Source organism: Biomphalaria glabrata, chromosome 16 (genome assembly GCF_947242115.1).
Source record: "Biomphalaria glabrata chromosome 16, xgBioGlab47.1, whole genome shotgun sequence".
Lineage (NCBI taxonomy): Eukaryota > Metazoa > Mollusca > Gastropoda > Planorbidae > Biomphalaria > Biomphalaria glabrata.
Genome location: NC_074726.1, coordinates 9,527,460 through 9,551,155, shown reverse-complemented (window position 1 = coordinate 9,551,155; position 23,696 = coordinate 9,527,460). Strand labels below are relative to the sequence as shown.

Here is a 23,696-nt window from a genome sequence, read left to right as displayed (position 1 = left end):
CGCAGCTATTGAGAAGATATTGAGAAGATTGAATATTTCGAAAAATGTTAATGTAATTTAAGATTAGTATAATATATTTTTGAAAAAACAATTGTCTATCTTTATGCTTCTTTGTATTAATCCGGCAGGGATATTTTCGTACCGTTTAGTATCACAGTGTGTATTTATCTCAATATACAAAAATATTTGGTGTTGTAATCTTCGTAGCCTTTAATATGATTATTTTTTTAAACCATTATACAAAGTAGGAATACATTAATTTTTTTTATTTTATTCTAATTGAATTTTTTTTTTCTTTTACAGTTACATAAATATAGTCTCAGCCTGTAGAAGCAGTAATGTCGAGGAGAACTAGAACATTAGTTTTGGGCTGCCTTCTCATTTCTCATGTGCAGCTTTCAACTCCATTGTTTAGATTTCTCTTCCATCAAGATTTGCAAATAACTGGATGCGTCAGCAAAAGCTACACCGGCATAATTCATCTGGCCTGCGCCATGAAATGTCTGGACGCCAAGAAATGTCCTTCATTTGTTTACACCCCGGAGAAGGCGTACTGTAAGATCTGCGCTGACGGAAGCCTTGTGACAGGTCTTACGTTCACGCCTGGGTCAGGAACGTACTTGTTGAGAAATGTACAGGGCTTCAATATTATGTTACCTGACAACAACGCTGCCTTACAAATGAACTTCCCTGGGGCACTTTTACCAAGCGAAATGGTAGGTAGATATTGACTGCTATTCATTTCGGACTAGTTTGATACAAATGCTACTATTATAAAGACAAGGATGTTGTGGCTGAGCGGTTAAGAGCTTGGTTTGGTTCCTAGTTCGAGTCCGGGTGAAGATTGGGATTTTGAACATCGAGACTTTTAAAAAAAACCTTTTCCCATAAGCTCAACAAACTCTAACAAACGTTAGGGACGTAAGGACGGTCTGTCGTTAATTAAAATATACATATCTCAGTGTAGTCTCAGTGTAGTCTCAGTGTAGTCTCCTCAGTGAGCTGCTAGGTGAACATGGCAGTCATATTGAACATACAAGTGACAATGGTAAACTAATCTAAATAGAGTTTTTACAACGCTTATATAATTTAACTCTGTCTGTCTTTCTGTCTGTCTGGTAAAAAAGTTTTTTACGCGATTTCTCCCACACCCAATGTCGGATCAAGCTGAAATTTTGCATCATTATTTCTTTCACCTAACAACACAAAATACAATTTATATATATATATATATATATATATATATATATAATTATATATAACCAATTAGTTTATCAACTATTGCTAATTAACTATTTTGTTTCGAACAAGGGAAAGACACTGTGAATGACTGAAATGGTTGCGCTTCAGTCTTGTTGAACCTAATGATATTGTTCATGCTGGAACAACACAATCGCCATTTATTATCAACGAAGATGCAGATCTAAACTCTGAAATTTCTGAATATACATTTCAATATTTTCAATGCTTTTCATACGTAATTGGCTATGCATCTGAACCTAAACAAATACATCAACAACAGCTAATAAACACAATTGGCTACAACTAAATTCAAATGCTTTCTTGTACTTAACAGAACTGCCTAGCTAATCACTACAACATACAACTCTCTCTAGATCGTAAAGCTACAGTCTCGAGGCTCACATGGTACCGCACCGTCCTTACGGCCTTGCTGTCCTGGACTCAACTGTCCCTTTCTTACGCATTGTCTGTGTCAGCCAACTAGTTTTGTTAAGTTTTTGAACAATATTAAAGAACAAAAATTAGGGTGAACCTCCCCTCAAGCAACAAGATGTTAAAGGATATTAAACATAGTTCTTAGCTGATTTAACTCTTTATCTCCGCAATTATTTTTACACATTCTGACAGAATTGTTCATTTTTCACATTTCTGCATTCTTCCCTGCTATTATCAAACTTCAATAACATTTTTGTTCGTAATCACAAAACGTTACATTTGGTATAAAACAATATAGGAGAATGCATGTTCTTTTTATACAAAACAAATTATAGTTTATAAAACCAATAATAAAATAAATAAATTTAATGGGGTCAAATGAATATTGTTATCATTATCAACGTTGTTATCCCTAATTCGGAGAGAAAGAGTTAAATCTGCAATTTTGTCATTCTGTATTCGCACGTGTCTGTCGCACTAGCGGATCCAGAACGTTGGAGTGGGGGGGGGGGCGATTTTTTTCCAAACCCCAACCCTAACGTCCAGTAAACTCTAACCCTATGCATCAACGTGTGTACAGCACACACACACACACACACACACATATATATATATATATATATATATATATATATATATATATATATATATATATATATATATATATATATATGAGAATAAAAAAAGCAGCACTTCTCAACCTTCGGCGAAAAACAAAACAACTGAGGCAGCGCTATAAGGTTCTCTTGTGGAGTTCGGGGCGACGCCAAAAGCGTTTTCTTGCATTCTTCATTGCAGAAACGCATTCTCCTGACAAGTACAGCTCATTATTCATCAATGGAGTTCGGGGCGAAGCCCCAACGCCAAAAGTGTTTTCTTGCATTCTTCATTACAGAAACGCATTCTCCTGACAAGTACAGCTCATTATTCATAAATGGAGTTCGGGGCGAAGACCCGACGCCAAAAGCGTTTTCTTGCATTCTTCATTGCAGAAACGCATTCTCCTGACAAGTACAGCTCATTATTCATCAATGGAGTTCGGGGCGAAGCCCCAACGCCAAAAGTGTTTTCTTGCATTCTTCATTACAGAAACGCATTCTCCTGACAAGTACAGCTCATTATTCATAAATGGAGTTCGGGGCGAAGACCCGACGCCAAAAGCGTTTTCTTGCATTCTTCATTGCAGAAATGCATTCTCCTGACCTAAAGCTCATTATTCATACTATTAAAAAAGGACCTTTCGAATAATGTTGTACTTGAAAAATATTCTAATATGAATTTATAGGCCCATAACACATTGCAAATAAAACCGATTTGTTCCTTGAAAAGATAGGATACCCCATGTATTTAGATTTTTGCTTTGAGGATCGCCGACGAAAAAAACGAATTCGATAAATAGTATTCAAGAAAACTCTAGTATAAATTGTGAGTTATAGTCCCAAATTTAAATAGCTAGAAAAATATCAGATTGAGTAAAGGTTGGGAAAAGGCGACTATGGCAATAACATTGGAGTTTAGAACTCATCCCAATCTTGACTCTTATACTGAAAAATTTCGTTTGAATTCTAACTTTTCCAATGCAAAGTCTTTCTTAAAATAATTATGATAAATTCATGTGAAATTACAAAAACTCTGACTGGAAAGGGGAATGGCGGTAGAGTGAAAACGATTAATCCTCGCTCCTTTAATAATTTCGGCTAAAGATTGCATTTGGCATTAAAGAATAGGGGTGGGGCGACTCGATATAAGAATTTAATTTATAGTATATATAAATTATATTAGTGACAGATTTTTTAATTTTGTAATTTCTTAACTATAATACAAAAAGAAAAAGTATTGATTTGTCCGATGGGGGAAATGCGATTGCATGTATCGCCCCACCCACCTGGTACAACCCTTTTTCATTTAAATATACTAATGATACAATTTGAGATTAGAGTGTGGTACGACATAATATACAAGGGGTCACATATCAATACGTAGTTTATATTATATAGATATTCAACTAATTTTATTCACAAACTATGAGTCTCCACAAAAGTAGGACCGCCCCCCCAGCAATCAGAGTGCTATAGTGTGGAGGGCAGTACATGCAATCGCCCCCCCCCCAGCAATCAGAGTGCTAGAGTGGGGAGGGCAATACATGCAATCGCCCCCCCCCCAGCAATCAGAGTGCTATAATGGGGAGGGCAGTACATGCAATCGCCCCCCCCCCCAGCAATCAGAGTGCTAGAGTGGGGAGGGTAGTACATGCAATCGCCCCCCCCCCAGCAATCAGAGTGCTAGAGTGGGGAGGGCAGTACATGCAATCGCCCCCCCCCCTTCCTCACCCCACCGAATCGGCCAAATTACCAGAAAGGGAGCGACATAATATAACATTTATATATTAATTCAACTAATTTTGTTCACAAACTATGATTTCTCCATAAAAACGGACCGCCCCCCCCACTCAAAGGGTTTAGGTGGGAAGGGCAGTAGATGTATTCGCCCCCCCCCCCCACACACACACCAATCGGCAAACAGGGAACGACATAATAAAAAGATCTGTTAAAATATCAATAACAAATTTAATGTGATAGAAATATTTAATTGATTTCGTTAGCAAGCTGTGATTTCTAGAAATAAATTTTACCGCCCCCCCCCCACTCAAAAGTGGGGGGGGGGCGGGATTGATACCATCGCCCCCTCCCGACCCCACCAAATCAGCCAACATATAGATGGGGGGGGGGGCGAAATAATCTAAAAATCGGTTGAAATATAAATAATTAGTACATATTTTTAACATAAGTAATAAATTCGTAGACAAATTGTGTGAATCCTATACTAAAGTTCGTCCGCCCCCTGGGGTCGGCTGGCCGAGTGGGGGGGGGGGGGCGATCGCCCCTACCGCCCACCCCCTGGATCCACCAGTGACCACAACACGGGTCATACTTACGTGTACTAGCAGTACTGTCCCTTGTCTATCGACAGCCGTTGACCCGTTGACCTGTGTGATTGGCATGAGTCGTGTGTGTCAGTAGGCCGCACACATATTAACCCTTTCAATCCGCCACTGGAGTCACTACACTATTCTTATACAGTACAAGGAACAACGTTGCTATATTTTCAGGTGTAATGCTTTTCTATTTCAGTAATATCAAAGTAGGCAAAATCATGTAATGAAATATTCAATTCAAAATAAATAAGATTGCGATTGTACGGTAGATTTGTTTTTAATTTTTTTTTTTTTTTTTGGGGGGGGGGGGGGGAAGGTGCAAATTGAGATTTCATACTACTTAAAGAGATATGTGGATAAATATATGGAGTTAGTGCCCTTATTACTTTTTGACACGTCTTTTCTCCCTATTCCTATTCTCGAATCAAGTTGAAATTTTTGCATAAGTATTCATAATCGATTACCATACACGAAACAATAAAAAAAAAACTAACCAATTAGTTAATTACTAATTTAATTTATTTTGCTTTATATAGCAGAAAGGGAGCTAAACCCTGTAATTTTCAGATAAATGGCAGTAATTAGCGACTATGTCCCATTAGGTAAGCTTTGGTTTTTAAATAGTATTCTTTTTTTTTTCTGTTGCTTGTTCTTCTTCAGTTTTACCTACGAGCTGTCCTGTTTGGGAAAGGAGAATGGAGGATTAACCTGAAGGAAAGTGAGAATAACATTCCGTTCCACTTTAGACGCAGGAGTGACGGGACATGTCCTTCTCCATGTCACACGGTCAACACTGCGACCAATGATAACTGGATGAGTGAAATAAATATCCAAGACTTCCCTTACATCAAGGGCCAGTCGTTTGAGCTTCACATTCTGTTTCGATCCAGGCTAGCGTATATCTATTTCAACAGGCGGCTCACGTATACATATAATAACAGTGGCGGACCAGTCATGGAGAGAGGGCGATATCTGACTCTTGTTGGAGAATTCTTTGCAGAAGAGCTTGCAATTTAATAAAAACTGTATAATACAAGGATGACACAACGACATGTAATACTTTTAAATAATATAAACACTTATTTTTTATATGTTTAATACATGTATATAATAGATTACATTAGATTAATTCGTAACTTCGTATTTAAAAAAATATAACCTAAAACCTGGGTGTGACGACACTGATCTAAAAAAAACCCCGTCTTAATAATGTCCTAGAAATTGAACAGTTGTTGTCTATTGCTGAGAAGCCTGGAACCTGAACACGGATCTCAATAACGGCTCTAATAATTTTCCTGGAAATTTAAGTTATTTCCGCATGTAGCCATATTATATTATTCAAGCGTTTAATAAATTAATGTTGAGGAACGATTCACGCATCATCTTTTAGAGCTAAAAGCCTGTCATTGGAATATTATAAAGTGTAGTCGATTTAAAATAACAAGGATGTTTTCTCACACAGGTGGAGGGGTGGGTGGGGTAGAAAAATGTTAGTTTTTTTTATATTTTAAATTCATGATTTATTAAGAGAAAACTAATCGCTCTATAAAATGTATAAAGGAGATATAGCCTTTTGTTTATGTTTTATTGTCATGTGGCTTTTTTTTTTTGTTTAACATAAAATAATTAACACTTCATCATAAGCAACACATAATGAGGTATTTATAAATACATATGACGTCAGTATCAAAACAGTTACGTAGCAGTAGCGTAGCTAGGGTGGGGGAAGGGTGGAGAATGTGAAAATTCCCCCCCCCCGAGCCCCCACTTGAAAGGGCCCCCAAAAGAGTGTTAGAAAATTATTTTTTTTTACATTTAATATTAAACATTACGCGAAATACACGGGCCCCCCAAAGAGGGGAAGGCTCCCGGGCCCCCAAATGATAGCAAACTCCTAGCTACGCCACCGTTATGTAGTTTAAAAAACTTGTGACTTTTTATAGTTGTCGATCTTTTTACCATTTTCTTGGAAATTCAAAATTGCAACCATAATTCTCAAGGTTGATTTATAAACAAAACAACGCTCAACATCTTTGGGGGGGGGGGGATAGTTAGATTAGCAAATTTAGTTAAGCAAGTACATTCTACGTTATATTAAAAAAAATGTATCTATCTATTGAGTTTTTTGAGTTTGTTTGATTCGTTTACATTTAATTAATAAATTGATTAAAATTTTTAATAATGTGGATCTCTAGTATGAGATACTCATAGAGTTACATATATTATTTAGACTAGACATGGAGATCCTTTAATACTACAGAAAATGTCGTGAAAATGTTTTAAAAAGTTGAAACAAGGCGTTGTTTTGTAGAGTAGTTATAAAAGTAAAGTTGTGTTTTTTTAAACCCTAACCTATGTGACATATAATTTGATTTTTAGATCCAGATCTAGTAATTGAACATCAAAAATATTAGTACTCTCGTCTCATAATTATTATTTTACAATTTTAGATACATAATCTAGAAATATCTAGGTAATCATTGTATTTAAATGTACATAAGATGATTAAAATCAGCAGACATGAAATATTTCAATCTAGGATTTTTAAAACATTATCTCAATGGAAACTAACAGGAAATCGTTTTGTTTCATATAGGTCTATTTGCGTGAATAGTTAGTTATCTTATCTTATCTTATATAATACAGACGTTACTTCAAAAAAGAAGATGATTACGTCCTACGCGTCATGCATTTAGTCATGCATATTAACCAATGACTTAAATTCTGCCAAGTCACTGGTTTTCCTGGCTAGCTCAGACAACCCATTCCATGCTCTAATAGCACTAGGGAAGAAGGAGTATTTGTACAAATTTGTCCTAGCATATGGGACGAGGAATGTGCATTTATCTTTGTGTCTTTCAGAGTATTTTTTTAAATTTTGTTTTTGTATTTGAAGATTATGGTTCAGTGTTTTATGTATTATTGCTACTTTACTTTTGAGCCTTCTGTCATGAAGGCTTTCCAAATTTAGTGATTTTACTAAAGGTGTTACTCTAGTCAAATGTGAATATTCGTTTGTTATGAATCGCACTGCTCTATTTTGTGTCTGTTCTAGTTTTTTAATATTTTCTTGAGTTGAGGGGTCCCAAACAGAGGATGCATATTCTATTATTGGCCTAACCAAGGTTAAATAACATTTTAGTTTTATGTTCTTATTTGATTTATAGAAATTTCTTTTAATAAATCCTAATGCTTTGTTTGATTTTTTTGTAGTTTCATCAATATGAGGATTCCATGACAGTTTTTCATTTATTATAACACCTAGGTATTTTGCGTTTTTAGTCTGTGTTACTGGTTTGCCATGAATAAGATAAGTGGAATTAATTTGTTTTAGTTTTTTTGTTACTCTTAACAACTGACATTTTTCTGGGTGGAACGACATGCTCCAATTTGATTCCCATTTCTGTAATTCATCTAATTCTCTTTGTAAAATATCTGTGTCTTGTGTTGTTTTTATTGTTCTATATATTATGCAATCGTCTGCAAATAATCTGACTTTTGTTCCTGAAGTAATGCAATTTGGTAAATCATTTATGTAAATTAAAAATAGTAGTGGACCCAAGACTGTTCCTTGAGGTACACCTGAGTTTACTGTTATCGGTGTTGATTTAGAGCCATTTATTATTACAGTTTGTTCTCTCCCTATCAGAAAGTCTTTAATCCACTGATGCAGTGGACCATTAATGCCGAAATATTTTAATTTTTTAAGCAAACTATGGTGGTGAACTTTGTCAAAAGCCTTAGAAAAATCTAGTAAGATAGCATCTATTTGTTCACTATTATCTAAACCTTTTGAAAAATCATCAATTAGTCCTATTAGTTGTGTTTCACATGATCTATATTTCCTAAAGCTATGTTGGTATGGTGTGAGGACATTATGTTTTTCTAAGTGGTTTATGATGTTGCTACATATTATGTGTTCTAGGATTTTACATGTGATGCTGGTAAGTGATACTGGTCTGTAGTTTCCTGGGTCAGATTTTTCTCCTTTTTTAAATAGGGGGGTGACATTAGCTTCTTTCCAGTCCTTTGGTACTCTGCCCTGGTTAAGTGAAGCCTGAAAGAGTATTTTGAACACTGGGGCTAGCTCATTACTTAGTTCTTTGAGTAATCTAGCTGGAATACCATCAGGTCCAGAAGCTTTATTTGGTTTGGTGTTGGCTAATAGTTTTTGAATTCCATTTTCTTGTACTACTATATCTTCTATGTTGTCTACTTGGTTCAAATTCAGTAATATGTCTTTGTCTCCTGGGGCTGAGAATGCTGATGCAAAGTATTTGTTTAGAATGTTTGCTTTAGTTTCATTATCATTATGTATTATGTTATGTTCATCTTTTAATGGCGCTACGCCTGTTGTTTCCATTTTCTTAGACTTAATGTATGACCATAGGTTTTTGTTGTTGTCTTTAGATATTACATTGTTTATGTATTCACTCTGCAGCTGTCTGCTTACTTTTTGGGTTAAGTGTTTAATTTTTATATACTTTTTGTAAACTCTTTCTGCATTAGTTTCTTTAAATTTTCTATATAGGTTTTCCTTCTGTGATTAATATCCCATTCTAAAGAAAATCCGAGAAATGATTTTGCATTATTTCTAAACTTTGAAAACTAAAGATCATACTTTCCTCAGACAGAAAAGATTGATTGGGGCGAGTTCCCTTAGAGCTTGACAAAGAGTTACGTACATAAAAATCAATGTATATAGGTCTGTGAATCGATCGTTTTAATCAAACAAAACTCAGATATTAGGTTTTATATGACTTCACTTTTCGATGTATTTTGTTGCACAGGATGTGACGTAATTATAAGAGCTTTCATTTCTACAGCTACAACATATAAAATCATAACTATTTATCTAATATTGTGTTCATAAATTTAGATTTTTTTCAGTAGAAGAGATTACCTTGCCAACAACACATAAGAAACTAACATAAGTTTACGGTTTACACAACAGTTCACGTTAAAATTGTTGATAAACTGTCCAAACTTGACGATCACTGGGTTGTCCGTTGTCCTGTGTTGTAGACGAACGAAGTTTTTTGGGATTTTTTCGGAAGGATCCGTCATTATTTCTTATGGAAGCCCAAGGGAGACAAGAACTATAAATGTCTATTCAGTACTGAAGAGTTGACATACCAACAACACATAAGACACTAACGTAAGTTCACAGTTGACGTAACCATTCCTCTGTACGCCACATTCCAAAAGCAAACAAACAAAAAAAAAAAATAGAGTATTTCTATTTCTATTTCTGTATTCTTTTTTAGTCATTGGAGATTTGCATATTTTAAACGCAAATTAAGAAAAGCATGATTTATGGTAGACAATACAGAAAGGGGACTTATTCAGCTTGTACCACAGCTATCACTGTTATGGCATGATTAGGAATTAGTTATTTGTTCTGTAAACAGGGAAAGTTTTGACTTACAGGCAATGGCACGACTAGTGAGAACAAGGATAGAATTTGAGGAAGAATGGCAAAATGTCAACAGAATATTTCTGAAGTCTTTAGAGAGTTTTTATGAGCGTAGACATTTAGCTTGACGACATTCGACGGTTCCCTTCTCTGTTATTAAACTTCTCATTCGACGTTCCCTATCAGCGTCGACTTACTTATAGTGTTGGCCTTTCGCCTGTGTTATTTCATTTCATTTTTTTGAGTGTTACATATGTTTGACTTATCTGCATAAGACACAACGCGGAAGCAGTTAACACTACCAATCTTCAAGTACAACTCTTGTTCAATACCAAACAAAACAATTAATATTAACTAATAATTGTGCGAAATTTCAACTTGATCCAAGCAATATACCAGACAGACAGATAGACAGATAGAGTTAGTTGATAAGTGGATTTCAATCGCAGGTTTGATTGAACTTAAAAATAAGTACGCAAGATGCATCGTTTTCTGATTGCATACAAAGTTAATAACATGAAAAAATATCTTAATTTGTAGTGAGAGCAAGCCAGAGCCAACTAAAAGCCATCGAGCTTCATATGGGCCACTTGAGGCAGGCACTTCTCAGCGCGACCCTGAACTGTCATTACTGCTATAGAGAAGAAAACATCACCGACTGATGGATGCAATCGAGCCTGACCTAGAAAACATTTTAAAAGAGTTTACAGCATCGACCTGATGTCTAAAACAACTTCGATCTTTTAGTTTTAGTGCTTACCGCACATGCGCAGCTCATTACGTGAGCGCCTAGAACACTGGGACTCTAATTAGATGACGTTCAACACAGCTCTATGTTTTATTATCAGACACTTGTGGGTCGTCATCTCCACGGTCTGGTGACGGCTAGGTTCATGCTTGATTAATTATGCATGCAGCCAATATGTTAAAATACTATCGCATAGAGCAACAGCGGTCATGAAATTAGTTTGCACTCTCGAGATGACTAAACTCATGACAATTGTTTTTAAAATTAAAATGTCGTTTTCGGAGTTCGCTCGCGTCATTTCGGTTTCGGATGAAAAAATGTATGTAGATAAAGAGCAGGTGAAACATGTTGATTTGGTGGAGACGAAGACAGACTGTAATATGTAAAAGAATAACATTGTGAATTATAGTTAGGACAGTGATGAGAGGATGGTGGCCGAGTCGTAATGCGCTTGGCTTCCGTACAGAGGGACCTCGAGTTTGAATCTGAATTTTTAGGACTAACCTGAGTCCATTATAGGGCACTTGGCATCAGTTTTGTTTTGTTTTACAACTTTCGAATGTTCCTTCAAAATTGAAGATAATCAACGAAGGATGGCAGCAGGCAGGGTATGAACCCTGGACCACCGAGACGACCGAAAGACAGTCCAGCCACATACATACATGCATACCACGTGACTAGGCAGACATACAGTTGGGGAAGTGAAAGCAGCTGGTGTTAGTGCTGGCCGCATGACACAGAAAAGCTTTACATCATTTTGCCCCAAAGATTACGAGGTCTATAAAACAGTGATGACCAAACTATGACCTGCGGGTCATATCGGGTTCGTGAAGTTTTCCAGCCCTTGGAAATTTCGGCCAACAGGAAAGAGCAGATGATCAGTGGCTATTGAAAAAAAAAACAGACCTTGCCATCTAGAGGGCAGATGATGGTAAGGTCATCCGTTATTTCGGCCAACGGTTAACGAGCAGGGTGTCGTGTGGCCAGCACATCGACCGACCGCCTTTACTTTCCACAACTCAAGTCAGGTAACGATTAGAGCAGGGTGGACTCAGGGGCAAATTAAAAATCTCGAAATTCAAAATCCAAATCTTCACCAAGATTCGAATCCAGGAACCCAGGTTCGGAAAGCAAGCGCTATATCACTGAGCCACCGCGCCACCTATTGCCATTGAACTCGATACTTTTATCAGGTGTAACGGCTCGAGTCACATATGTCGGGTATTGATATGGCTTTTAGACAGATGGACTTAAGACACTAAAGCATGACATTGTATGTCTGGTTGTATGAACAAATAAGTGTTCTATGAATGTCAAGTTACGAAGAGTGATTCAGGATGTGGCATACGTGGGAGAGAATTGTGTTTTAGAATAAGGAAATTATTTGAAATATATAAAAGTAGCAAGTCACAATCTAGTATCTAAGTAGCAATGCACTTTGGTCGTATGACCAGCAATGTAGTATCTAAGGTTCACCGTTCATACCTAGCGATCTATGGGAAAGATGATGTCAAGTTCCTCTGTTTCTTGGCCTACGGTTAACGAGAGTGTCATGTGGCCATCACAACGAGCAACCGCCTTTACTTTTCCTCAAATAATGTCAGGTTCCCATTAGAGCTGGGTGGACTCAGGGGCGCCCTAAAGATCCCGAAATTCAACATTCCCGTCATCACCAGGATTCGAACCCGGAACTCCACGGCTCAAAAGCCAAGCACTTTACCTTTAGCCACCGTGTGCTAATATCGAACCCGGAACTCCACGGCTCAAAAGCCAAGCACTTTACCTTTAGCCACCGTGTGCTAATAATGTACACATTCTATCCAAATGAGTCTTCTAATAAAAAAATATTTGTGTTATCTTTTTACTTGATTAATTATTAAATGTAAATTTACAAAAAAAAAACCTAATATTTTATTAGACTTTATTTTAAAGTTAAGAACCTTTTTTGTAAAAAAAAAAATAAAGATAAATAAAAAGAAATGTAACAGCTATTAGTTTGAAATTAAGGACACTAAATTTTATGTTTTGTCAATCATTCAAAGTAATCTTTGTTTATGGCGGTATAACTAGCGATAGTTGTCTTTGTAGAGTGTCACCAGAGAATGCTGACTACGTCCTTCAAGACATTGACAAGAGGCCCTAACAAGATACTGGACCCAGAACACCCACTTGAGAAGACAGAATGGATGAAGAGCTGCCTGATCTGGAGACCTCTGAGTATTTCATCTCAGATAGACAAATGATTATCTGATCTCTCCAGCTGCATAATGACAACGAAGAAGACGCGGGAAAAAATAAGTTGCTTTTAAAGTATTGTTAGAACCTGGTCATGAGCACCTCCATGAAAGTTAACGCGGAAGTCAAGGATATGTACTGTTAGAGACAAGACTTGGTAGGAGGGCATCAGAGAAACAATGGAGATCTGCCCAGAGGCGTGGTGGGCAAGGCTTGCGCCAGCTGCAAAAAGCTTTACTGGCGCCCGCCCCCCCCCTCCGCCTCCATTTCCCATGAGCATCACATGAAAGTTTAAGGCTTATAAATAAAAGGTAGTTAATAATAATAGAATACAAATTATCTTTGAATGTATTAGCTAACTAGGGTGTCTACAATAAAAAAAAATTTGGCGCCACCTTCAGTGTAGCACCAGGATATCTTGCTATCCTCACTGCGACTCTGGAACTTCCGCCCAAATCAGGGAGCTAGGAGGAATTTGTGTTAAAGTTGACTTTGAATATATGTGTTTGTGATGTTCTCTACATGAACGTAATTCCGCGTTGAGTAGCCTCCCTTAGATTTATTACAGCATGTTGTATTTCAGGGGTTCTCAGCCTGTGGGTCGCGATTGACGATTTGCCAGGGGTCGTCAAAGACCATTGAAAAAATGGATTGTTATTGTCAATTCTTCTATTGCTGTGTGTGTGTGTGCGGGGGGGGGGGGTCGCGGCTAAGTGGGGGATTGTAAAAAGGGGTTGCCGAGTATAAAAGGTTGAGAACCGCTGTTGTATTTGGTTATTTCTTGACATTGTAGATACCACATAAAAAAGAGTAGAGGAGTTTTAAATTTCTGCCAGTTTTACTTGTCTGTGGTTATCGCCAGGTAAACGATACCGGCTTGTGTGAGACAACGAACACTTTCGAGTATCAACATTTATCACAGATAATCAATGAGATTTATGGCACCAGTCACTTCAATGGACTTATTGGGACTCTGATGAGCTGGCTAGTTGATCAAAGATGACATTATCCAAGCGGCTTTGAACGATGGCTATGGGCCTGAGCGATGGAAAGCTGTCATAGAGGTGATGCAGCTTATGTACAATCAAAAAACGTCAGTACTTATTGGTAAAGTTCCGTTTATTTATAATAGCTCTACATGGCTTAGAAGAAAATAATAGTACTACAATTTTATTTAATTTTAAAATGTTTTGGAATAGCGTATCATCATGAAGAATGTTCTTATCTTATCTTATAAAATACAGACGTTACTTAAAGAAAGAATATGATAACGTCCTACGAGTCATGCATCGAGTCACGCATGTTAACCAATGACCTAAATTCTGAAAATGTCACTGGTTTTCCTGGCTGGCTCAGGCAACCCATTCCATGCAGTTATAGCGCTAGGGAAGGAGCGCTAGTACAAAGTTGTATTCGCATATGGAAAGGATTTGTTGGGGGAGAGGGGGATCGAAGAGTGGGTTTTCAAGGTGTCTTTAGGCGATAAACAAACTAGATCTCCCTTTATAAATAGCCGAAGTTGTTTTTGCCAATCAGCCACTAGATGCAAGACACGTAGGACGTAATCATATTCTTTTTTTAAGTAACGTCTTTTATAAGATAAGATTACAAATAATGATGCGTAGTATGCAATAAACGATAGTATTTGATCATTGAAATAATAATGATAATAAGAATAAGAATGAAAAATGATCTCCTTCCCTGAAGAGTAAGGAAGAGGACACAAATGAGAGCTGTTAAGAAACACACGTGACCTAAATATTGAACATAGCAGCTACAAGTTAGTTTGAAGGTTGCAGTTTTTAAGGCAGCTCTGACGTGATGACAATTAAAGGGATGAACCAACAAAAGAAACCAGAACCAGAATTTTTTCTAAAAGATAAACCAGCCTCCATCTTGCATGCAGAAACGCATGTCTTCCCAACAGCATTGATCTTTTTGTTTCGTAAACAAGAATAGTTTCAGAAACATGCACTCGTAACTCAGCAATTTTAGGAAACACATGTAGATAAAGCTAACAATAATTACTAAAGCAATAAAGTCAAAAATATGTTTTGACTTAATTTTCACAACACTAGTTACAACATTTTGTGTTTTTATTGAAGACACTCGAAGAAATGCTTCCTAATACACATAGTAATAAGTAAAGTTTCCTTTTCAGACTTTGTGATGCATAGGGCAGATGATGAACAGGCCATCTGTTTTTATGTCTCCCTGTTTTCAAGTGTGTCATGCACAAAGAGCAACCGCCTTTACTTTTCCCCAACTAATGTCAGGTTACCATTAGAGCTGGGTGGACTCAGTGGCGAAATTTTATATATGCCATAGGATTCGATACACAGGAACAAAAATAATCTAAAAAAAAAATTAGCAGATTTAATCTAAGTATTTATCTTCATGAATGTTATAATTGTAAATAGACAAAACAGAAGCAAAATGTTTGATCTTTTTTCTGGGCCAAAACACGTTCACAGAGGGCTCGTCCAGATTTCCTTTGAAACACCGCATTAAAAAAAAAACTTGAATGACCAAATTAATGACCAAATAACTTCAGGGCTAGACAATAAGCAGAGAAATTGATGAGACGCTGTTCACTCTGCTTCTCCCACTGCCACGCATCTCTCATGACACCCTCTCCCGCCTCTCGACCTGCACCCCCTCTCTCAGCTCGCACGTACGTCATTACAGCATTAACGTCATTACTAGTGACATCAGATCATTCATTGTCTGAATAATTTTCTTTTTTTCTTGTTCGTAATATCGCCCCCTCCTCCGGTTCCATGTATGTTTGTAAAAAAAATATTGTTTTCAAAGCTTGAAGAGTCATAACTGTATTATATAACATAGAAGTTTTTCTGGTAAAACTAGATGTTATTGGACATATACATTTTGCCAAGTGAAAGAAACAAAAATATACGAGCAATTAACAAATTGAATTACTAGATGCATATACTTAGGGAAATGTACAAAATAAGAGTCATAAATCCATACTGCATTTTACATATTAGTCTGAGGTGTTTATGCTTCAACCATTTTACAAAGCTTATATCAACTCACTCAAGAAGAATCAATAAGAATCAATTAAAAATTCCTTTTAAACAAATAACCAGTTAATTAATTAACTATTGGCAATTAATAATTTTGTTTGGTATCTCGAACAAGGGAAAGAAATTTTACTTGACTGAATTAGTCCTCTTTATAGATCGTCGTCTGAGTGAAAATTAGGACGAGACTATAGAGACAATAACTATACAATCTTTAATGTCAATAACCTTTCCACTAGCAGAGTGGGTAACGTGTTGGCTGGAGTAGCCTGGGAAGTCTTGAAACATGAGCTAAAGTTCAGGTCGTTACATACATTTTATTTTTCCCACTTCTCAATGTGAAATCAAATTGAAATTTCGCATAATTATTTCAAAGTCGATGACAATACACGAATCAATTAAAATTATTAAGTAATAATTAATTACTTTTCTTTTAAATAGAAAAGGGAGATTATTCTTGCAGTATTGAGATATATGAAAGTGATTTTTTGCGGTTCTTTCCCTTAGTCACGGCTGAATGTTTGTGTATAATCTACTTTTACTTATATATGTCAGTTGGAACATATGGAAGAATAGCCGGAAGTGTGCTAGTTTGGACAGAAGAATGAGACCAGTGTATGACATGTGCCATGAAGTTTAGAATAAAGTTTCTGTGTTTTGATCATGTAGGTAATTGTTTGATGTAATTACAGCTGAACCCAGGGACACCTAGACTTGGTAAAAAGTAAGGTAGTTTCTAGAGAGCTATAGATAAAGCTGTAACACCTTTGGATACGCATTGTATTTTTTTTTTTTCAAAAGATTTTTTGTTTGCTTGTTTTTTAATGCAATAGTATCTAATAGCATTCAGCAAAGAAATAAGAGTTTGTTTTTTGTCAATAATAAAACCTCGTCTACAGAGTCTAGTAAGTGTACACTTTGAGAGACCTCAAACTTATCAATAAACATCTAGAGTTATTCTAGAGGCAGCTTTAAGGGGTGGCCCCAAGAGCAGCGCCTTAGAGGGACCCTCGTTAAAGAGACTCTTATGCCACTGTCAGACATCGTAAATTATTCTTTACCCTCGCCCAGGTCCCAGTGCACTGGTAATGCCGCTTTGGCCTATTTATGTAAGTAAAATATAACAAGTAAAAACAGCAAGCAAAGAACGAGTGCTGAATGTCATTAAAATAGTGCAGCTTTATTAACTTGGTCTAGACCTATAATCAATGTAATTACATGATTGATTTTTAAAAAAGTATACAATAACACTTAATAACTTAATATAGGCTGTATTTTTTCTTTTTTTTTTTTATAATGTACTTTTTATATTTTACTTGAATGATGCTTCATTTCAAATCCAGTGTTGCTGTATAGGGTTATTCTAGTAATATATTCTAGTAATAGTATCTGGTATTCCTATCAACTAAACTAAAACTACTATGCTTCAGAGTTGAAGTAGCACAAATGAAAGTCCTGGGTGTTATACAGAAATCTCATTTAAACAAAGACCCACTCAAACACAAGCACACATGAACACACACACACACAAATAAAGAGACCTCGAGAATATCTGGCCACTAGAAAAGAACAAGCTTTTCCCTTTCAGGACTATGTTTTGGGGTAACCGAAGTGTTCAAATTGACACCAAGGCAACAACTGTCCAGGCTGGATTATGCCACTTTAGCCCACCAGACTGTCTTGCTGATTGGTTATTAAGTAGAGGGGAAACTACCGCTGTTTGGTTGGTTAGAGTTATCTGCTGCTGAATGTTTCTTTCCGCCATATTGGATCTTCCTCAATGTTCTCCACTATTCCAAATCAAACTTTTGTTAGACAGCTCTCTTGTAACGTGAACATTTCAGAAGAAATTCACAGGAAATAGACTTAAACGAATGGAAAATTTTAAAAAATGTCCTAGACAATCTGAAAAAATTAGGCCTATAATTTTTTTTAGATTTTAGTTAAAAATATTTTAGTCTAAATAATATTTGTAAAAAAAAAACAAAAAAAAAACAACCTATAACCTACATCTTTTTAAGTATCGTTCCATAATAGTAAGTTAAACATTTTAAATGGGTCACATTTTTAGTAAACAAAGTGTTTTTAGGTACTCAAATAATTTGAGAGAAAAAGAAATAACTAATGTAATGGTGGTTCTATGGTGAACGACAAGCTCTCACCGATGACAACAATGTCAGGACTAGAAGAGCTTAGTATTAGGAATCATTTTTTTAAATTTTGACCGTTTGGATATATTTGTTACAGTGGCTCTTGGCGTTTATGTGAACGGCCTTCATGTATGTTATTGAGAAGTGTAACCTTTGCCTGTGTTTATAATATTTATAAAAAGTAAATAAATATTGTAAAGTATTTATTAAATTGGAAGTACACTTGGTTCGTTAATTTTGCATGTCTTTTGCCATGGAAAATTAATAACACATTTTCAGCAGATCGTCTTTGTCATTGTACACATCTTAGTCATTGTGCAGCGGATTATCTTTGGTGGATTTAAAAGAAATAAAAAAGTTACTATTTAAGCGACTAACTAGCAACAGTTTAGGCAGAGTTTTGGACCTTGTTGTTAGGCACAGTAGACGACAGAAGATTAGCTTCACTTAATATTTCAATTTTTTTTACATCTTTACATCGGCTGAAACGTTTGCATAATAGGCCAACTGCAATTATTTATCCCTCCTGTTGCTTCTTTGAAGGAATGTTAATCTTAATTCACTGAGTTATCTTCACGACAAGTTCAACATTGATCTCTAGCTAGGACAATTCAACATACACTACAACTACGACAAGTTACATTGATCTACAGCTATGACAAGTTACATAGAATTCAATGCAAAAATATCTGGAAGTGGGAACTGTTCAGTATATTTAGCCTCATTTTTTTAGTCAGTTCCACCTCTAGAAATATGAAATCAATCAGACGATGGGTAAAACATAAAGAAACCTGATTACCGACAGGTGTGAGTCGTGCGGTGAGGGCGGGCCACCAGAAAACGAGTTTTTTCTTCACGTCTGACATGTTTATACTTGCCTCACCTGGATCCGCCATTGTCAGCAGTTAAGTAGCAAGTCAGTGATCACGTGACCGAGTACTTCAACAAGTACTAACAAGCAGAACGAGAGGGAGAGACAGGAATGTAAGAGGAAAGTGTGGATGTACACAGCAGACTTGAGTACAAGTCAACTCACAGCAGAACTCACTCATCACTTAAATGAGATACTCAAGAAGCAGGCCGTTGGTTGATCACCAGATTGTCACAAAAGACATTCTTATCATTTTTGGTGTGTGTGTCTTTTTACAAACCTTTATCAGCTCACTCTGTCTGGTAAAAAGTTTGTACACGTTATTTCTCCGACAAACGTTCTGGGATCAAGTTGAAACTTTGCACAATTATTCATTGGCATAGACAAGACAAATATACAGTTAGTTAATCGTTGGTAATTATATATTTTGTTTATTTCGTTTGATATCAACAAGGGAAATCAATCTTTCAGTTTTCACAGATATAGCTAAATATATAGGGTTTGTCCCATTCAAAGATCAACTAGAAACAATTATTTATTATACAAACAAAACGTGAATCAGTAGGCCTAAAAGAAAAATAATAACTTATTAGTCAATTAATTATTCGTAATATTTTTTCAATCGAATAATGTAAAACAATTTGGTATCCTCAATTGTTATGCAAATTAATTTTTATTCAACTCTGTACTAGAATTCGACCCACAGACTTTAGGCTCGGCTTAAATCTTTTGTTCTTTTCATCTATCACGTTCCTGAGTTACTTACGCAAAATTAAATTTTCGTCCAATTTATTTTTAATTTTAGAAATTGCATTAGTGAAATGACCTAAGCACTACGACCAAAAAAAATGTATTTTATGACTCTTTACAAATATCCATTAAAAGTATCGATGTATATGTATTTAAATCGTAATAATTGAGAACCATTCTTCTGAAATCAAAACAATTCGCATATATCAAAGTCGAACCAATATAATCTACCTACTGTTAGGCGCTTCCGCGGTGTCTAATGCAAATAAACCAAATGGAGGTAACACAGTAATACGTTATCCAAAAATAACGGCGAAAGGCCGAACAATCAGTAGAAGTTTGTCGACGCCGATACTGAATGTCGAATAAGTTGAATGGCAATGAAGGGAACTAAGTATCTCTGTTTACGTCGGCTGGTATTTCGTTCTATCTGTAAAACCCTGCTTGCCATTCCTGGGTTTTGGCTGTCCCTGCACTAACAGGGTCAATGTTTTCTGGACAGAAACGCATTCATTTCCGGCATCCTTCTCTGAGTACATAATGCTACAAGCACTTTGTCTTTCAAAGAGTATGCTCACATGTAAATAGCAGCCGACTTCTTAGTTTATACCAAAAATGAAGGGAGGAAAAAAAATCGTAGAGCACGACCTCGACGCGATGGTCTCCCCTAGAAATAAATGCAGGAACTCGATATGGTTATTTATTTCGTTGCTATGGAAACATTCGTTCATTATCGCATTTCTTTGGTGAAGATTCCCTGATTGAGTCAAAAGGTCAAGGCGAGAGGAGCATCTTGATGGGGTCTTTTGGCGCGAGAAATTCTGCTTTCATAACCTTTTTTTTTTATTCATCCTCATTATAATAACATTCTTTTTGTTCTAAGTCGATTTTCGTAGGATTCTCTGTTTTTAGATTTAAAAAATGGGAAAGCAAGAGAGAGAGAGAGAGTGAGAGATAAAGAGTAACTGAGAAAAAATGAGAGTGAAAGAGTGTTAAAGATAGTTTGAGAAGGTAAGTGAAAGGTTGAAGAAAGAGAAAGAAACACAGAGAGAGGAAGAAAGGAGGAGAAAAAAAGAGAACGTGGGAAATACAAAGAGAAAGAAAGAAATTACAAAGGTAATCAAAGAATGGGACAATAATAGAGAGAAATGAAAAGAGAAGTAATGTAAGAAAGATTTTTTTTTTTTTTTTGTTAAACTAGAGAGCGATAAAGAAAAGAGAGAAATACAGAACTACAAAGAGTGGTGTAATGAGTGTCAAAAGAGAGATATAAATACAAAGAGTGGTGTAATGAGTGTCAAAAGAGAGATATAAATACAAAGAGCGGTGTAATGAGTGTCAAAAGAGAGATATAAATACAAAGAGTGGTGTAATGAGAATGAAGGAAATAGAGAAATGTATCGAGAGGGAGTGAGGTGAACAGCAAGATTCTGTTGACTCGGTAAGGGTCATCCTACTAATTAAAGACCAAGACCAAAGCTTTACTTAAAACTAATGACATTAAGAACTCTATAACCTCAGTTCCCATTGCCCAACCTGTCCCGACACTTCACCATCCACGTAATGAGATGTCACAACCTAGAATTTAGTGTTCAGAAATGTCTTCCAATTTAGTTCGTCAATAGTTGGCTACAGGCCATCATGACATATTTATCTTCAAAACATAAAACGACGGACTTAGATTTAATTTGATTCAGAAAGTCTTACAACTTTAAGGTTCTTGTTTTTTTTTCAGACTATTACAGACAAAACTTTTAAATAAATTCGTGACATTTGATACTAGATCTAGTAGTAGTTACAATTCAGTAATGTAATATCAAATAGAAAATGAAAACTCATGAGGCATTCTAAATATTTCTAAAAAATAGAAGTTAATAAATCAGTTATGCGTGATGGCTGTGTGTTAAAGCGTTAGGCTTCCGAACCGAGTGGTCTAGCACTCTAGGGTTCTAATCTCAGTGAAGACTGGGATTCTTATATCGGTATTTTTATGTCGCCCCTGAATCCACCCAACTTTAATGGATAGATGACATTATTTGGGGAAAGTAAAGTGGTGGATTATTGCACATATGGTGAATAGGGGTGTTAGTTGCACATGATACGGTGCATAGGGGTGTTAGTAGAACATGATACGGTGCATAGGGGTGTTAGTAGAACATGATACGGTGCATAGGGGTGTTAGTTGCACATGATACGGTACATAGGGGTGTTAGTAGAACATGATACGGTACATAGGGGTATAAGTTACACATGATATTACTAGGATGGAGAGGTCTGTTCATAAAATCACGCACTCATACACACGAGAAACATTCACCGACACACACACCCATTGTTATTGACGGTCGTTGACTTGTAGCACCAAACTGCTGGTAGACAACTAAACTGCTGTAGGCGTAATATATCCTAACTAGTAAAATTTTAAATAACTTGAATAATTTCTTTGTGAACAAAACTAAATATAACATTTATCATAATATAGACACATTTTCAACATGAGATGAAATATAAAAATGTAGTAGACTTAAGTATTAATATAAGATCGTATTCTGAACCAAATCTAACTCCCTACAAAAACACGTCTTTTCCCTCTGGCAGTGTGGAGTCGTCTGTCCTACCTAAGTCCGATGACGACAATGCCGCTTATCTTGCATCATTCACACAGTGAGTAGCTAACCTCTTCCCACCGTCACCATAGAAACACACACACAAACCCCATAACATACACTCACACACACACACACCCACACACGAGACTTACCGCATAGAACTCGTACATATTCTCGTTCGTGTAGTTGGTGTACTCCTCAAACGTCTCGTTCTCCATGTAGTCCAGTGACGTCATGCTTGACCACACCTCTTTTCTCGTGCATACACGTGTGCAGCGGTCACTTCATGAATAAACCAACTGCAATCTCATAGACCTCGGGTGCGGTGCTATTAATCTGAAAAAAAAAATAGAGGCAATAAAATGAAAATTCTTTTTTCCTTTTTTTTTAAGCAGGATTTTTTTTTTCTATGGACTCAGAGGCGTGTCCAAAAACAGCGCACGTCTCCTTTCCCGCCTCCTGATCGTTATGTAGGAAACAAGTAAAAATTTACTTTTTTTTTTAAGGCAATTCCTTTTTTACCAAGCTGATGACTTTCTGTAAGTGCGAATACTTTGCTCTTAACATGACAACATTAACTCTATCTCTCGTAATTATTTTCCGCACTCAGAAGGAATTATTAATTTTCCCCTTTTGTATTCTACTAGCCTGTTAAAGTTATAACTCCAGTATATATATATACAAATTAAGTTAATTTAATGGGGTCAAATCAACGATGGTATCGTCAACCAGGAGATAAAGAGTTAAATGAGAGTCTAGTTTGGTGATAGACCTATAGATCTAGACTTAGAAGAAGGTGTGCAAAATGTTCCTGAACGTCGATTTATTTCACTCTTTAATGAAGACATGCGGGAATACCCGCTGACGTATGTGCGTTAAAAAAAAAGATGATCTAGACCTCCGGGCCAAATTTAATTATTAGATTTATTTCAAAAATGTTAACAGTCAAACCAGAGTTCCCCCCCCCCCCAGAGTTTTATTAGCCAATTAGCTAATAATTCTCTTCGCAAATATGTACATAATGTTGTCACAGTCTTAGTTGACATTGCATGATCTAAAGTTCACGTCATGTTAATAGTTTAAAAGACACGTGGAATTCCTGATGTAGAAAACAGGAAATAGAATGAAAAGTTGACTTTGAGTTCAGTCAAGTCAAGTCAGTAAGGTCTTGCTCCCGGTACAGGAAGGTTGGACGTTTCCTCCTGGACTGGTGGATAGGTATTCATATAGCATGAGAGTCGAAGGACTAGTTATTGTTGAT

The 23,696-nt window shown here is 36.3% G+C and overlaps 1 protein-coding gene across 1 annotated transcript in view; it reads right to left on the bottom strand.

The window, feature by feature from the left end:
• The window catches only part of LOC106079581 (cardioacceleratory peptide receptor-like), a 100,304-nt gene extending 77,537 nt beyond the window's left edge, over positions 1 to 22,767 (bottom strand). Inside the window, exon 1 of the mRNA XM_056014641.1 lies at positions 22,588 to 22,767. Within this exon, the coding sequence (XP_055870616.1) occupies positions 22,588 to 22,671 (84 nt within the window). The 5' untranslated portion in view covers positions 22,672 to 22,767. The remainder of the gene's footprint in view (positions 1 to 22,587) is intronic.
• Between the last annotated feature and the right edge of the window lie 929 nt (positions 22,768 to 23,696).